This window comes from Oncorhynchus clarkii, chromosome 26 (genome assembly GCF_045791955.1).
Source record: "Oncorhynchus clarkii lewisi isolate Uvic-CL-2024 chromosome 26, UVic_Ocla_1.0, whole genome shotgun sequence".
NCBI classification, from domain to species: Eukaryota; Metazoa; Chordata; class Actinopteri; order Salmoniformes; family Salmonidae; genus Oncorhynchus; species Oncorhynchus clarkii.
Window position 1 is genome coordinate 8,046,285 of NC_092172.1, and position 18,114 is coordinate 8,064,398.

General features: G+C 42.5%; 1 protein-coding gene across 4 annotated transcripts; it reads left to right on the top strand.

Annotated features, from left to right (window-relative positions):
* The first annotated feature begins 7,964 nt into the window (after nucleotides 1-7,964).
* On the top strand, nucleotides 7,965-17,961 carry LOC139384417 (26S proteasome regulatory subunit 6A-B-like). 4 transcript variants are annotated; one of them, XM_071129180.1, is made up of 13 exons: nucleotides 7,974-8,112; nucleotides 8,434-8,685; nucleotides 9,203-9,283; nucleotides 9,446-9,571; nucleotides 9,750-9,854; nucleotides 11,442-11,504; nucleotides 11,635-11,772; nucleotides 11,868-12,011; nucleotides 13,769-13,917; nucleotides 14,050-14,146; nucleotides 17,078-17,223; nucleotides 17,368-17,449; nucleotides 17,682-17,961. In XM_071129180.1, exons 2-13 carry the CDS (start codon nucleotides 8,644-8,646, stop codon nucleotides 17,790-17,792), a joined length of 1,284 nt encoding a protein of 427 aa, XP_070985281.1. In that variant the 5' UTR covers nucleotides 7,974-8,112; nucleotides 8,434-8,643; the 3' UTR covers nucleotides 17,793-17,961. The 4 variants fall into 4 exon arrangements, with proteins under 4 accessions (XP_070985282.1, XP_070985281.1, XP_070985280.1 ...); XM_071129179.1 differs by having other exon boundaries at nucleotides 7,987-8,091; XM_071129181.1 differs by lacking the exon at nucleotides 8,434-8,685 and having other exon boundaries at nucleotides 7,965-8,091.
* The last annotated feature ends 153 nt before the right edge of the window (nucleotides 17,962-18,114 follow it).

Below are 18,114 nucleotides of genomic sequence, written 5' to 3' on the forward strand. Positions count from 1 at the left end.
ATTTGGAATTTAAATTACCTATTTTTTTATTTTCTTTTGAGTAACAATTGGCAGGAAGCCAACATAGCTACAGTAGGTATTTTCCTTTCTGCAACTTCTACAGAGAACATTAACCATTTTATATTGATGGAAAAAGGAATTTGCACACAGTTGGTGTTTACCATCAGTGACATTAAAAAGCCTTAATTACCATAATGGTATAAAGTCATTGACTCTTCATTAATCTAATGTATTGAAAGACTGTGCTAAATGTCTTGGGTATGATGGGATAAGTTATACTATCCTGACTGTATTAGTCTCAACTTACCATTTCTGAATTTAACTATATGGTTTAAAAAATATTTGGTACAAGGTGACTTTGTCAATATTTACAGTGCTTCAGAAAGTATTTGGACCCCTTGACATGTTCAACATTTTGTTATGTTACAGCCTTCTACAATTGATTACATTGGTTTTCTCATCAGTCTACACACAATAGCGAACAATGTCAAAGTATAAACAGATTTAGTGTAAGGGCACAAGGCGAGACCCAGATGCAGACACGGGAGGCAGATGGTTTGAGTTTTGATATTTATTAAACAAGCCAAAAGGGCTAGGCAAGAGAATGGTTGTGGACAGGCAAAAGGTCAACCAGTTCGGAGTCCAGGAGGTACAGAGTAGCAGGCAGGCAGAATGGTCAGGCAGGTGGGGTAAGGAGTCCAGGAGGTACAGAGTAGCAGGCAGGCAGAATGGTCAGGCAGGTGGGGTAAGGAGTCCAGGAAACGGGCAAGGGTAAAAAAAAGAAATGGGAGGACTAGCAAAAGAGAATCGAAGCAGGAGTAAGGTGGAAATGCATTTTTATGCTCTCTTCGAGCAAAGCAACACTGAAGTGAGCATGAAGCTGTTCCGGACAAATGTGTGATCATGCTCTCCATAGCCGACGTGCGCAACCCCATAGAAAATCTTTGGAGGGAGTAGAAAGTCCGTGTTGCCCAGCAACAGCCCCAAAACATCACTGCTCTAGAGGAGATCTGCATGGAAGAATGGGCCAAAATACCAGCAACATTGTGTGAACCTTGTGAAGACTTACAGAAAAAGTTTGACCTCTGTCATTGCCAACAAAGGGTATATAACAAACTATTGAGAAACTTTTGTTATTGACCAAATATTTATTTTCCACCATAATTTGCAAATAAATTCATTAAAAATCCTACAATGTGATTTTCTGGATTTGTTTTCTAATTTTGTCTGTCATAGTTGAAGTGTACCTATGATGACAATTACAGGCCTCTCATCTTTTTAAGTAGGAGAACTTGCACAATTGGTGTCTGACTAAATACTTTTTTGCCCCACTGTACTAGGCGGTGTCAGAGAAAGGGCGAAGACTCCAGTCACCTTGTAACATATCACAACACTATTGAAATGACACATCAGATTATGTGATGGTGTAACTAACTTTAATTTGGATTTGATACAAACCTTCTCTGCAAATGGCTACTTTTACCTAGGGGCATGCTTTGTAGACCAAAGGGGTTCCGATACCTGGTCCCCATGGGAAAAAAACCCACATGTTATGATAGCTTAGAAACAGTAGTAGGCAAATGAAGGGAAAAAGGTACAATAATAAGATGATGGTATAACATTTCTGGCGTTCTATTTGCTGGTCATTGGAAACGCGTACCTTTTGAATTTCGTCCCCCATTCCTAAACATCCATCCTATAGTGTAGGTTTTGAAGATTCATAATCTATGCTTGTAGTCATCAGAAGTTTGAGGAAAGGTTGAACCAAGAAGTGCAAGCTCCCACACCATTCCCCAACCTCTGTCTTTGTGTGCATTTTCAATTAGCCCTTAACCACTACTCTACCAGACAGAGTCAAAATGTTATGGTGGTTGATCCCCAAAGTGAGGGTTTGAGAGTTCAAATCCCAGAGGAGCAGTTAATGGGGTAACTTTTTTTTTCTTGTCTTTGTGGGCCTGAAAGAGCAAACAAGGTATGTAGGGGGACAGAGGCTAGTTCCCATCAAATAGCAAGAATGACGTGACGGCTTGTTTCGAATGTACATTAAATAGCGTTGTGCTAACATATTATGCTGAGGAGTAACAATACAACCATTCTCTGAAAAAGCCTACTTTTACCTGGGGGCATGCTTTGTAGACCATTCAAAGGTGTTCCTAACCTTAGTCCCCCTGAAGAAACCCACATGTTACTTTAAGATAGTTTAGAAATAGCTGTAGTAGTTATTCCCAAAGGAGAGGTTGTGAATCAAATCAAATCAAATGTATTTATATAGCCCTTCTTACATCAGCTGATATCTCAAAGTGCTGTACAGAAACCCAGCCTAAAACCCCAAACAGCAGGCAATGCAGGTGTATAAGCATGGTGGCTAGGAAAAACTCCCTAGAAAGGCTAAAACCTAGGAAGAAACCTAGAGAGGAACCAGGCTATGTGGGGTGTCCAGTCCTCTTCTGGCTGTGCCGGGTGGAGATTATAACAGAACATGGCCAAGATGTTCAAATGTTCATAAATGACCAGCATGGTCAAATAATAATAATCACAGGCAGAACAGTTGAAACTGGAGCAGCAGCACGGCCAGGTGGACTGGGGACAGCAAGGAGTCATCGTGCCAGGTAGTCCTGAGGCATGGTCCTAGGGCTCAGGTCCTCCGAGAGAGAGAAAGAAAGAGAGAATTAGAGAGAGCATACTTAAATTCACACAGGACACCGGATAGGATAGGATAAGTACTCCAGATATAACAAACTGACCCTAGCCCCCCGACACACAAACTACTGCAGCATAAATACTGGAGGCTGAGACGGGAGGGGTCAGGAGACACTGTGGCCCTATCCGATGATACCCCCGGACAGGGCCAAACAGGAAGGATATAACCCCACCCACTTTGTCAAAGCACAGCCCCCACACCACTAGAGGGATATCTTCAACCACCAACTTACCATCCTGAGACAAGGCCGAGTATAGCCCACAAAGATCTCCACCACAGCACAACCCAAGGGGGGGGCGCCAACCCAGACAGGAGGATCACATCAGTGACTCAACCCACTCAAGTGACGCACCCCTCCTAGGGACGGCATGAAAGAGCACCAGTAAGCCAGTGACTCAGCCCCTGTAATATGGTTAGAGGCAGAGAATCCCAGAGGAAAGAGGGGAACCGGCCAGGCAGAGACAGCAAGGGCGGTTCGTTGCTCCAACCTCCAAGCCTGGACACAAAGGTCCTGAGACAGGAGAGTGGTTTCAGTGGAATATGGGAACAGGCTATCATCACTGAAGTCAGTTTTCAATAAGTTCAGAAGAAGACCCTGATCTTCCGGTGTTGAGGTAAGCCTTGTAAAAATGTACATTTAGTTACTTTATGTACATAGTCATCTTGTCAAAGACTAGATTCGTATTTGCTTGATCGATGGTGATTCCGTACACCCCCTGAATTATAGGTTCCTGTTATATGGCATACAGGAGTGTATACAGTGGCAAGAAAAAGTATGTGAACCCTTTGGAATTACCTGGAGTTCTACATAAAATCAAACTTGATGACCAATTTATCAGGTATGAAGGTAAGACCCAGATCCAGACACGTAATTAACAATGGTTTAATCATCCAACAGGAGCAGACAATAGACAGGTCAAGGCAGGCAGGGGTCAGTAAACCAGAGGTGGGGCAACTGTACCGGACGGCAGGCAGGCTCAGGGTAGGCAGAGGTCAATAATCCAGAGGTGGGGCAAAGGTACAGGTCGGCAGGCAGGGTCAGGACAGGCAGGGGTCAAAACCAGGAGGGCGAGAAAAAGAGAGCCTGGGAAAAGCAGGAGCTGAGAACAAAACGCTGTTTGACTTGACAAACTGGCAACAGACAAACAGAACACAGGTATAAACGCACAGGTTGATAATGAGGGAGATGGGCGACAATCACAAAGACCGGTGTGACAGATCTGATCTTCATCTAAGTCACAACAATAGACAAACATTAGTGTGCTTAAACTAATAGAACACAAATTATTGTATATGTATTGTCTACATTGAATACATCATTTAAACATTCACAGTGTAGGTTGGAAAAAGTATGTGAACCTCTAGGCTAGGGGTCTCCATCCCCCTCCAGGTGTCGCCCATTTCCCTCATTATCAACCTGTGTATTTATACCTGTGTTCTCTGTTTGTCTGTTGACAGTTTGTCAAGTCAACGAATCTCGTCTTATTGATTGGACTCCAGGTTAGCGGACTCCAATTAGCTTTTGGAGAAGTCATTAGCCTAGGGGTTGAAAGAAATGTTATATCTGTCCATTATAGGAACACCTGTAATTACAAAAGTACAATGATTCATGTTTTGCTTAATCTTGAGGTTAAGAATCAGTGGTAGACACTTTGTAAGTCCATGAAGAGGTCAACTGTAATATGCCTGTGAACTATACTTTCAGTTCCTGTTTATTTGACCTTTTATTTAACTAGGCAAGTCAGTTAAGAACAAATTCTTATTTACAATGACGGCTTAAGAACAGCGGGTTAACTGCCTTGTTCAGGGGCAGAACAACAGATTTTTACCTTTCCAGCTCGGGATTCGATCTTGCATTCTTTCAGTTACTGGCCTGATGCTCTAACCACTAGGCTACCTGCTGTCTCCTGTTGATACTATGTTCCAGTCTTACATCTGCTAGCACATGATAGCAATAGAAGGAAGAAGGATTGGGAAACTAACTGCAACATCTTTGAAACTAACTGCAACATCTAACATCTTTGTATTAGAAACTATTAATTATGAGCTTATATGGTATTAAAGTTAAGGGACATCACCCTGGGAGGGGTGAACCTCAGTAGGGGATAAAAAGGGGAAAGACCATGTTTTGAACTGAGTGTGTTACTTGCAAATTACTGTAAGTGTATACTCCGGGTTGCAATCCAGCTTGAGATCCTTATTAAACAAACTAACCTCTGATCAAAGAAGTTTCCTGTCATCTCTTGTATGAACTTAGGGCAGAAATCCCTTCGAGTTCACATACTTTTCCCAACCTACATTGTGAATGTTTAAATTATGTATTCAATATAGACAAGAAAAATACAATAATTTGGTGGGGCGGAGCTAGCATGTTGGAGTGAACGGCTGTGTGTGAGAGGCTCCTGCAACTTTTTTGCGAAATAATCTAATTTAACCTACTTTATGGCACTTTTTACAACAAACGTTTCTTTCTAATACAAAATTGTAACTTTTTATATGAAAATGCTGAGTAATAAGCGACCAAAGGACAATAAATCCACAGCGGAGGCCTACTCCCCACTAAACAACGAGACATGGCGGAAGGCACATGCAACAACGTGACACTTACAGAACTTACCCAGGCTTTGGGGGAGCTACGTGTTGCTATAGCTGAGAATCTTAAGGCCACTATTGCTGAACTGGACACCAAAATCGAGAGCATCATTTGAACGGTCGCTTCGCATGGCCAGAGTATTGTGGACCTTGAGAAAGCTTCTGAATTCAACGCTGGTAGGATCGACGAGTTAGAGAAGCTATGCACGTCATTGCAGGATAGTGTGCAGAGGCTTTTTGTGAAAGTGGTGGACCTGGAGGGCCGATCCAGACATAATAACCTTTGCGTTGTTGGTCTGGCAGAGGGGGTGGAGGCGGGCTCACGCCCCACCGACTTCTTCGCCAAGCTATTGAAGGATGCAATGGGATTGGATGTTTTGGCTTCGGATCCCCAGCTGGACCGTGCACATCGCTCCCTTGTCCCAGTGCCTGGACCGGGCCAACGTCCTCGCCCAGTAATCATCTGTTGTCACAGTTTCAAGACCAAGGATCTTATCCTGCGTGAAGCTCGAATGAGGGGCAACCTGTCACATAAAGGGCACCCATTCCGTGTCTATGAGGATTATGCGCCTAATGTGGCAAAGCATCGCGCCGACTACAGAGATGTCATGACCAAACTCTACAAACTCCATCTTTGCCCAGCCTTACTCTTCTTCCCTACAAGACTAAGAATTACCCCGCCTTCCGGTGAGAAGATTTGGCTCTCCTCGGTTTTAGACGCAGAGAAGTTTATCCGGGAATATACGCCAATCCCCCGTACAGGTTAGAGTGCCTTGTCATTGTGTGTTAGGGTCTGCTCATGGACTCGAATCCATACTATAATACGGTTTCACCCATTATGGTAAACGGGCTCAACAAGGGCTACCGAACATATAAGACGCTGAGCCGACCAATGGATGGCGGTCAGAGCTCTCATTTAACGTTAAATTCACTTTCATCCCGGCTGTGCTCAGAGCGATGCATATTTTTACTTCCAGGTTTGATCACTGACACCTTCGAATGGATATCCTTACATTCCCCCATTTTTGTTTTGTTTCGTTATTTATTTGACAATCCTTACATTATTCTTATTACCATACAATTTATTTATTGCTTACAGGGGACTGGGGGTGATGGTTGGGCAGAACGCAGACACCTGTTTAGCAAGTTGATGTTTTGTGCCGTTCTGCATATGTCTAGCCGTGGGACCGCTCTCCCGACTAGATTCCCACCAGCCCTCTGTAGTGCTTGTGTCTGTGTAGGTGTGCGTACATATAATTACTAGAATTCCTAGAGTGGCCTAGCCAGTCTCCAGATCTCAACCCCATAGAAAATCTTTGGAGGGAGTTGAAAGTCTGTGTTGCCCAGCAACAGCCCCAAAACATCACTGCTCTAGAGGAGATCTGCATGGAGGAATGGGCCAAAATACCAGCAACAGTGTGTGAAAACCTTGTCAAGACTTACAGAAAACGTTTGACCTCTGTCATTGCCAACAAAGGGTATATAACAAAGTATTGAGATAAACTTTTGTTATTGACCAAATACTTATTTTCCACCATAATTTGCAAATAAATTCATTAAAAATCCTACAATGTGATTTTCTGGATTTTTTTTTCTAATTTTGTCTGTCATAGTTGAAGTGTACCTATGATGACAATTACAGGCCTCACTCATCTTTTTAAGTGGGAGAACTTGCACAATTGGTGGCTGACTAAATACTTTTTTGCCCCACTGTATAGTCAGTGCAGGAGAGTTGGTGCAAAAAAGTATGTGTGTGTGAGTTGGGTTTCTAAGTATGTGCGAGTAGAGTCCAGTGTTTTCATAGAGTCAGTGCAAGAGAGTTAGTGCAAAAAAGGGACAATGCAGTGATGTACTGGGCCGAACTCACCACCCTCTTGCACTTTGAGGTTGGGTGCCTTGTAGTTGCCGTACCAAGCGGTGATGCAACCAGTCAAGATGCTTTCAATGGTGTAGCTTTAGAACTTCTTTAAGGATCTGAGGGCCCATGCCAAATATTTTCACCCTCCTGAGGGGGAAGAGGTGCTGTCATGCTGTCTTCACAACTGTGTGGACCATGTTCATTTCTTAGTGATGTAGATGCAGAGGAACTTGAAGCTCTCGACCTGCTACACTACAGCCCCATCGATGTGGATGACTTCGTGCTTGCCCCTCCGTTTCCTGTAGTCCATGATGTCTTGCTGACGTTGTTGTTCTGGCACCACACAGCCAGGTCTCTGACCTCCTCCCTATAGGCTGCCTCTGTAATAGTGTTGCTTCCGGCCCTCTCCTCGCCCCTACCTGGGCTTGAACCAGGGACCCTCTGCACACATTGACAACAGTCACCCTCAAAGCATGGTTACCTATCACTCCACAAAAGCCCCTGCCCTTGCAGAGCAAGGGAAACAATTACTTCAAGGTCTCAGAGCGAGTGACATCACTATTTGAAATGCTACTACCGCTCACCGCTAACTAGCTAGCCATTTCACACCGGTTACACCTCATCGCCGTCGGTGATCAGTCCTACCACTGTGGTGTCATCAGCAAAAATGTATGATGGTGTTGGAGTCGTGCGTAGCCACACAGTCGTGGGTGAACAGGGAGTACAGGAGGGTACTAAGCACAGACCCCTGTGTTGATGGTCCACATGGCAGATGTGTTCTTGCCTACCCTCACCTCCTGGGGGCAACCCCTCAGGAAGTCCAGGATCCAGTTGCAGAGGGAGGTGTTCAGTCCCAGGGTCCTGAGCTTGGTGATGAACTTGAAAGGGACTATGGTGTTGAATGTTGAGCTGTAGCCAAAGAACAGCATACTTACATACAGTAGGTATTCCTTTTGTCCAGGTGGGTGAAGGAAGTGCGTAGTGCAATAGAGTTTGCGTCGTCTGTGGATCTTTTGGGGCGGTATAATTGTAGTGGATCCAGGGCTCATATCAACACTATCATCCCAGACAGGATGATGGTGTTGATGTGAGCCATGACCATGCTTTCAAAGCATTTCATGGCTATATATGTGAGTGCTAAAGGGATAATAGCTATTTAGGCAGGTTAACTTGGTGTTCTTGGGCACGGGGACTCTTGAGTAGGAGTCCTGGTAGTCCGTTTGGCACTGCAGCCCTGCAAATGTTAACCTGAATCCTGTCGACGAATGTTTTGTTTTCTCAGGCCCTTAAGCCTGTGTAGGGCTGTGATGTGGACTATGACTGAAGGAGTGGGATGCTTTTTAAAATGTATTGTATATGATGTGTTACCTCCCGATTCCCGCAATGGACAATGGAGGGAAGGGGCGGCAATACACCGTATCGGTGGTAGTCTGCCGATAAACCTCAAAGAAAGGTATATAAGCGACTACCAAGAAGAAGAAAAAGAGAAAAGATGGCGTCACTGAATGACAGATCAGTTTGGGATGAGGTGGAGGTTTGTTCCTTGAATTAACTGATTTGAATGTGTTCATCAATTTATTATGATTAAAACGTCTATTATTTGAATATGATCGTCACGATGAAGTTAACATGTATCCAATAAACTAAAGAGCTGATCCTTATATCAGCTAGCATAGCTACAAGCTAACGTTAGCTAGCCTGTTAAATTGATGGGAGAGTGACACAGGAAACTTTTCTTAACGTTAGCTTGGTTACATAAAACACACGTTTGGCTTGGTGTTTAGCCTGTTAAGGTAGTTCGCTAGTTATCGACTTTCTGGTCACTTAACGTTGTTAGCTGATAACTAACGTTACACACACACAGATTCGTAAACCTATCTGCAAGTTGTTAGCTAACGTTAGCCTGGCTATTTTCCTTGTCTTATTAGCCGCTAGCTAGTTTGGATAGTTAGCTTATAGCTAGGTATCGTGATTACTGTATAACGTTACCGTTAACGGTAGTAGTAAGATGTACGTTGTATCAAAATTACAATTTTGTTTGTCAACAATAGGATGGGATCGGCAAAGACGTCCTCAACATGTCCCCTGAAGAGATCGTTCAGCGGACACGTCTTCTGGACAATGAAATAAAGGTAACGTTAGATAGCTAACTACTAATTTTAGCTGTTATTGGTGTATCAGATGGCCCTCACTATTCTTTATTTTCTTCAGCTTCAAACCGTTCCGTTTTTGAAATGACGATATGAATAAGTTGTGCCTAGGTCTATACATTCAATTGGACTCTTATGTTGTAGATCATGAAGAGTGAGGTATTGAGGGTAACCCATGAGCTGCAGGCCATGAAGGACAAGATCAAAGAAAACACAGAGAAGATCAAAGTGAACAAGACCCTGCCATACCTGGTCTCCAATGTCATTGAGGTAGGAGAAATGAAGAAATATGTACACTTTTGTCTCAATGTCACATTGTTTTAATGTATTGAACAGTTTAGTAAAGCTCAATTATTGTGGAGTTCACTTTTGTGATGGGTGTTTATGACCATACAACAGTGTCTGGATCATCACAGGTTAAGTTTCAGATGTCTTAAAACTCTTGCAGCTTCTGGATGTGGACCCAAATGACCAGGAGGAGGATGGAGCAAATATAGATCTAGATTCCCAGAGGAAGGGCAAATGTGCTGTCATCAAAACATCTACAAGACAGGTAAGTAGTAACTAGGAGTATGTCCAATCCAGTGTTTTCTTCAGCAGTCATTTAGCTGTGGCGCTGCGCGACGGCAAAATTGTTGCCGCCATGCCAACAAAATATGGAACATGAAAAAACTATTTATTCCAAGGCGCACTTTGAAGATGCTGGAACAGTCCACATGTAATTTTCCTCGGCAAACAAAACAAGTAATTCATAGAAATGTCTGACACCCGCATAATAGTTTATCTATTTACCTTGTTTTGTGTTCTATGTGAGATGAATAATCCTCTTGAGGTGCATTCAAGTTACCAGTCCCAAAATTGAATATAGGCTATATTTATTTAGTAGGCTACTCACAAACTTTTACCAGCCGCACCACTTTATATGTTCTGCTTCTGGTCTACTGAACTAATGCCTGAATTAATGTAATAATTACATTTTTTACCTTTATTTTACTTGGCAAGTCGGTTAAGAACAAATTCTTATTTTCAATGACGGCCTAGGAACAGTGGGTTAACTGCCTCGTTCGGGCAGAACGACATGTTTACCTTGTCAGCTCGGGGATTCAATCTTGCAACCTTTTGGTTACTAGTCCAACGCTCTAACCTACCTGCCGCCCATAATGAACTGAATTATCTAAATCAAATAGGCCTACCTGCTTGCAGGCTTTGCATCCATCTTCTGTGTTGTCCTTCCAAACTGGGGATTTCACTCATGCAGCACTGGTTTCCACTATATTTTTGTAGCCTGTTCTCTTATTGTAACCACTATTTTTATTTCTCCACTTAGGCCTATGTTAACCAATTTTGCGTGAGCAAGGCTATCCAGGGAAAGTAAACTTGGCAAAGTTTCGTATTATCACTTGGGGAGAGAGAACAAGCTTTGCACGTCAACAAATTGTAACGTTTTAGCACCACACCACCACAAGGGACGGTTCCCGGCTCCACACACTCAATGGGTGCATGGCTGGTAGCCTTATGTCTGTCTCGCCGCTCACCGAATGGAATTTGCAACACAACAAACTCCTGGGTTTTTAAAATGTGTATTATCTCGATTTAAAAAATTTCCGACCATCATGTAATTGTTCTGACCCATAAGCCGACCCACGGGTTGAAAGACTGTGGGGATCCGACCCAATGCAGGACTCTAATGATTAGCCCAATAGGGTAAATGCAGATAGGAAACCCAATGCTTCAGCCTATTTATTTCTAGCCACTATTCTTCATCAGTTGGGCTACAGGCAATACCTGATAATATGCTATTAGCAATATGTAAAAAATAATTGTAAAAAATAATTTGACCAATATGTTATTTTATTCATTTCTGGAGGTTGAAATTATATTTTAGATGTCAGCATAATTTTATTTGCATTCATTTTGGACAAAAATGTATTTTTTTTTAAATTCACTAGAACAAAATGAAATAAATCAGCCCCTCCGCTACATTTTCCCAGAGGAAATACTGGTCCGATCTACTTAAAAGTTCAACTGCATTTTGATCAGTACCTTTCCTGTGTCATTCTTAGTAAATTTAAACAGTTATTAATAGGAGTTATTCAGCAGTTGTAGTTGACAGCGGTTGCCCCTTTTTGTGCTCTTGCAGGCATACTTCCTCCCGGTCATTGGCTTGGTGGATGCAGAGAAACTGAAGCCGGGAGACCTCGTGGTAAGCCCCTTTACCTTCATTTGAGTGTCCTTGAATAGCAGCTCCCTCTGCTCAACAAGCTAAGGATTTATTTTTTGGCCATGCTTGAGTGTCGCATTTTATTTTTCTCTTTCCCTGTGGTGATGATCAGGGGGTAAACAAGGACTCATACCTGATCCTGGAAACCCTGCCCGCGGAGTACGACTCCAGAGTCAAAGCCATGGAGGTGGACGAGCGCCCTGCTGAACAGTACAGTGACATTGGGGGATTAGACAAACAGATCAAGGAGGTCCGATATTATCATTTGTATCTTATCTCTTTAGAAACTCCTATATGAATGTTACTAAAACTGCAATTACGTGGTGCTATTCTTCTGACTTTCAGCTGGTGGAAGCAATTGTTCTACCCATGAACCACAAGGAGAAGTTTGAGAACCTGGGTATTCAGCCACCTAAGGGGGTTTTGATGTATGGCCCCCCAGGCACAGGGAAAACCCTACTGGCTAGGGCCTGTGCTGCCCAGACCAAGGTAAAACAAAACACTGACCTTCTGGCTTGCAGTTTAGCAAGGGGTTATTTGTTAGTGTGGGAGTGTCAACTCCTTTTCTGCTTTAGGTACAATTGTGTCGACAGGCAGAGGTTGATTTATTTACAGTTGAAGTCGGAAGTTTATATACACCTTAGCCAAATGCATTTAAACTCAGTTTTTCACAATTCGTGACATTTAATCCTAGTAAAAATTCCCTGTCTTAGGTCAGTTAGATCACCAATTTATTTTAATAATGTTAAATGTCAGAATAATAGTAGAGGGATTTATTTAAGCTTTTATTTCTTTCATCACATTCCTAGTGGGTCAGAAGTTTACATACCCTGAATTAGTATTTTGCAGCATTGCCTTTAAATTGTTTAACTTGGGTGAAATGTTTCGGGTAGCCTTCCACAAGCTTCCCACAATAAGTTGGTGAATGTTGGCCCATTACTCCTGACAGAGCTGGTGTAACTGAGTAGAGTTTGTAGGCCACCTTGCTCGCACAAGCCTTTTCAGTTCTGCCCACAAATGTTCTATAGGATTGAGGTCAGGGCTTTGTGATAGCCACTCCAATACCTTGACTTTGTTGTCCTTAAGCCATTTTGCCACAACTTTGGAAGTAGGCTTGGGGTCATTGTCCATTTGGAAAACCCATTTGCGACCAAGCTTTAACTTCCTGACTGATGTCTTGAGATGTTGCTTCATTATATCCACATTTTACTTCCTCATGATGCCATCTATTTTGTGAAGTGCACCAGTCCCTGCTGTAGCAAAGCACCCCTACAACATGATGCTGCCACCATCGTGCTTCACGGTTGGGGTGGTGTTCTTCGGCTTGCAAGCCTACCCCCTTTTTCCTACAAACATTAGGATGGTCATTATGGCCAAACAGTTCTATTTTTGTTTAATCAGACCAGAGGACATTTCTCCAAAAAGTACGACCTTTGTCCCCATAAGCAGTTGCAAACCGTAGTCTGTCTTTTTTATGGCAGTTTTGGAGCAGTGGCTTCTTCTTGCTGAGTGGCCTTTTAGGTTATGTTGATATAGGACTCGTTTAACTGTGGATATAGATACTTTTGTACCTGTTTCCACCAGCATCTTCACAAGGTCCTTTGCTGTTCTGGGATTGATTTGCACTTTTCACACCAAAGTACGTTCATCTCTAGGAGACAGAACGCGTCTCCTTCCTGAGCGGTATGACGGCTGCGTGGTCCCAAGGTGTTTATACTTGCGTACTATTGTTTGTACAGATGAATGTGGTACCTTCAGGCGTATGGAAATTGCTCCCAAGGATGAACTAGACTTGTGGAAGTCTACAAAAAGAAATCTGTGGTCTTGGCTGATTTCTTTTGATATTCCTATGATGTTAAGCAAAGAGGCACTGAGTTTGAAGGTAGGCCTTGAAATACATCTACAGGTACACCTCCAATTGACTCGAATGATGTCAATTAGCCTATCAGAAGCTTCTAAAACCATGACATCTTTTTCTGGGAATTTTCCAAGCTGTTTAAAGGCACAGTCAACTTAGTGTATGTAAACTTCTGACCCACTGGAATTGTGATTGAAATAATCTGTCTGTAAACAATTGTTGGAAAAATGTCTTGTGTCATGCACACAGAATATGTCCTAACGGACTTTCCAAAACTGTAGTTTGTTAACAAGGAATTTGTGGAGTGGTTGAAAAACCGGTTTTAATGACTCCAACGTAAGTGCATGTACACTTCCCGACTTCAACTGTACTTTTCATCCTTCTACAGGCCACATTCCTCAAGTTGGCTGGCCCACAGCTGGTCCAGATGTTCATTGGTGATGGTGCCAAGCTGGTCCGAGACGCCTTTAACCTAGCCAAGGAGAAGGCCCCCTCCATCATCTTCATAGACGAGCTGGACGCCATTGGAACCAAACGGTGAGTGGTGCAGTTAAACTGTATGAGTCCTACACTGTAAACCACTGCTACTCACGAGAGGTTTCACAGTTGCTTTCCATAGCTGTTTAATAGCATCGACACACTCCTCTGATCCTTTTTTCATTTCTCCAGGTTTGACAGTGAGAAATCAGGTGACAGGGAGGTACAGAGAACTATGCTTGAGCTCCTCAACCAGCTGGACGGGTTCCAGTCCAAGATGCAAGTTAAGGTATTGCTCGGTTCTTTACATTTTTTTATTAATCAGCTGTACTTGAGGTACCCAAGATACCTGGTACCTAAGGAGAAATGCCTGTTTCACTATGCTATGAGGAAGGCCCTAAATTGTTACCCTGGCTGATGCGACTCGCGTGACTCAGCGCAGGGAGAGCGGTGATGCACTGGTCTGGATAGGCCGTTGTAAATGCATTATTGATTGGTTCTCATCGCTGATTTTTTTTGTGTGCAGTGTGAACTCCAAAGGAACTCAGACCCCTCAAAAAAGCCCCCAAAGCGAACCAAACTGAGACCATCTCGAGAGGCAGTCTGACTTAAGTTTGAATTTTTTGGGAATTGTGAACACAATGCACCATTTCCCCTGCCATAACTCCTCACATTGGTGCCACAAAAGAGAGATGACGTGTTCTGTTTTTGGATATTGATTAGCGATTGTCATGGATGCACAGACATTACAAAATGCCTGGAGTTTATACTGACACGATGTTCAGATATTTTTTTTTTGCAATATGTGATCTTTAGACTAAAGGTCTTCACAGGTCTAACGGATCTGAAATTCTAACAGACCTGAAACCCAGAGCAGGTCTGCGTTCTAAATTTGGACTTTTGTCTTGGGTAAAATTGATTTACCGACTGGACCCGTCCTTTTTGTTAATTTATTGTTTGTGTGATAACTGCATGAGCTTGTTATGTCAGCCAATTGCAACTCAATAAAACGTATAGCTTATGTCCAGCTGAAACTGGTTCCAGCTGCTCACCTCTGAGGAGAGTAAAAGGAGCCTTGGACTAGGCTACTGTTCATTGCGAAGATGGAGTTATTTTTCATTGAAGGAAAATGAGAGGAGAAAGAGTATAGCTAAAAGAAGCTGACAAGGGGGTTGTCCTCAGGGACAAATTAATGTTGTTGTGGACAAAGATGAGAAGAACGTTGGCACGGCCAAATGGACTGTGTACAACTCACTATTCAAGTTTGAAACAATTGTATACCTTTTCATTTATTTATTTTTAAATGTATTATTCATTGTTTAGTCACTAATAATTATTATACGTTTGTTATAGAATTAGCCTATTGCTGTCGTTTGGTAGGCCAACGGTAAGTAATCTCCTTTGTTGGTAATAGCTGCAATATAGACCGAGCCTGTTAAACCTTTTTGAAGATTTCATTCTGTTGAGTCATTTTCATTAGAAAAATTAAATTCCAGCTGTAATGTATATCGCAATAAAATAGAATTACCGGTACTCCTACTATGCTTTTCGCACTCAAACCATGAAAAGGATCAATCAGATGGAAAGATGCCAAACGTAATTTAATGGCGCAATATAGTAACCTGTTTGTATTTTCCCTTTAAACAATGACTTGACCCCCTTTTTATTACCATAATAAAGCTAAGCAACCTTTATGTGGTATGGTTATTATTGGCACTCCAACTGACTCCGACAGTTAAACTTGAGGTGAGAGAGGGAATGTTTTATGCTTACCAGAGTTAAGCATTATATTGTTCGATTTAAAACGAGTATCTTCATTTAGAATATTCGGATGGAAAATGAACGAATTAGCCCGGCGTCCTGTACGCCTGTACAGCAGTAGTAGCCTATCGGACAAGTGTAAAGAAGTCTATGTTGGGAACATGGCACCGGCATAGAACCATCTTTCTCTCGGTCTTTATTGCTAGGCCTAAGCTTGTCTCCTTTTTATTTATATACATATATTTATTTTTTTACATGAACATTCATATAGTGGATGCTTATGCCTATATGCATGCAATTCCCTGATGCATTTGGCACTCCAATCCCCAACAGCTAAACCGTGAGGTAGACAATTATTGTTTTACGAAATGAGTCAAGTTTTTTTTAATATGCTAAACATCAAGGACTCGTTTTTAGTCATTTGTTAATGGCAGTTAATAAGGACACGTAAACTGGATAATTTGGCCAATATCACTTGTTTATTGATGGCGCTGGCAGCGACCAGTTGGACGTTTCTTTCTCTTTCTACTCTCGGATCTGAACGGCGTCTCAGATCCGAACCAGCGCTGGTCTGTTTGCCGTGGTCGTTTTCGCAACGGGTCAGGCTGTCCTCGGGTCCATTCGGAACATGCTCCGTTTAAAAATACATATTTTATGCATGTCGGGTGGGAAAGGCACATCCATTTCGGAACGGGTCCAACTTATTGTACCCGTGAAGACCTACTTTAGGCTGAGTTTCATTAGCTGTTTATTTGATTGTGGGGTTTGAATAGTGAGAAGACCACACAGGGTACAAAGTCAATGCTAGTTAATAAAGGGGCAGTAGCCTACATTGGGTGTACACTTTTTAATTACAGCGTTATTCAGTCTTTAGTTATTGTTATTCAATTTATTATGTTAATATTTAACTAAATACAATCTAGCTTCCAAACTGTGAGGTAGGTATATCTAGCTGTACGATAACACGTTTTGTTGGAATGGCTGGTCCTGCACTTTGAAAACCCAGTGCATTGAGTGGAAGTTAGTTCCTTTCTAAACATAGCAATGTGAATGCAAAGAGGATTCGGGACCACAAAATAGGTGAAGTGAACTGGCAAAAGAGTCGGAGTCCTCATTCAAAAGCAAGGGCAGTGTGAATAATTTTTTATTTATTTTTGCTTTCACCACAGAGTTCACTTTAAAGAGGACTGAGAAGTTATTTTAAACACGCTCAAATGTTTTATTTTTTCCTGGGAGGTTGAGACCTCTCATTGTTTCGATTTGGTGATCGGGGGCTGTGTGTGGGTGTTTGAGTGAGAAAGACACAGAGGAGAAATGATCAGTAAAAAGCACAGCCCCCTTCATTATCAACCACATCAAAAGTCTTTCCAAACTGAGGTCAGGAGGACTTTGAGTTAGGTGTCAGCCAGACTACTATACTTTACGCAGACACCTTGAATTTCTGATCCTCTTCTGCCAGGTTATTGCTGCCACTAACAGGGTGGATATCCTAGATCCCGCACTGCTGCGTTCTGGACGTCTGGACCGTAAGATTGAGTTCCCAATGCCCAATGAGGAAGCACGAGCCCGCATCATGCAGATTCACTCACGCAAGATGAACGTCAGGTTCGGACCAATCCACTATGCTTCATCCTACATTAGCCAAATTGATATGCAGGTTATGATTAAATGTACTGTCTAGCTCAAAGTTATACACGGGTTCCTCATGTATTATTCAGAATCTGATTATTTGTATTTTTTTCCCCACAGCCCTGATGTCAACTACGAGGAGCTGGCCAGGTGCACTGATGACTTCAACGGCGCCCAGTGCAAAGCAGCGTGTGTGGAGGCGGTGAGTCATACCTCTCACATTAAACATGCACAAATTTGTGAAAGAACAAACCAGCCCTATTAACTAAAGTACAGTTACGTTGTTTCCTTTCCCCCGGTGAAATACTGTTCAGTCACCTGTGTGTCAAGGTTTTGATTTTAAGACTTCATTTGCCCTTTTTTCTTAAACTATATCAATATATTTAGGAACGACAAGCACAAACAAGGATTTTATTTTACTTTCCTTCTCCCAGGGTATGATCGCCCTTCGCAGGGGGGCAACTGAGCTCAATCATGAGGACTACATGGAAGGCATCTTGGAAGTACAAGCTAAAAAGAAGGCCAACCTGCAGTACTACGCCTAAGGCTCTTCAGGGGAAGTGTGTGATACTCTCCAGTTGTATCCAAAACATGAACCAATCTGCACAGCACTAATTGCCACTTCTCACTCTTTGGTGCGAGGCTGGAGACATGTTTTGGTTTATTATTGTACCAATGGTCCATGAAAGAATAAAAAAAGCTTTTTTTCATTAATACATTTGCCCTTTGTCTAGATGGAAACAATTAACACGCTGTGGAAAAGACATCGCCACATTATTTCAGATGTTACCATTTACAAATATTATGAAAGGGGCATTTTGCCACAATATTGGGGCTGTTACCTGCGAGTACTTCTGTGAAACTAAT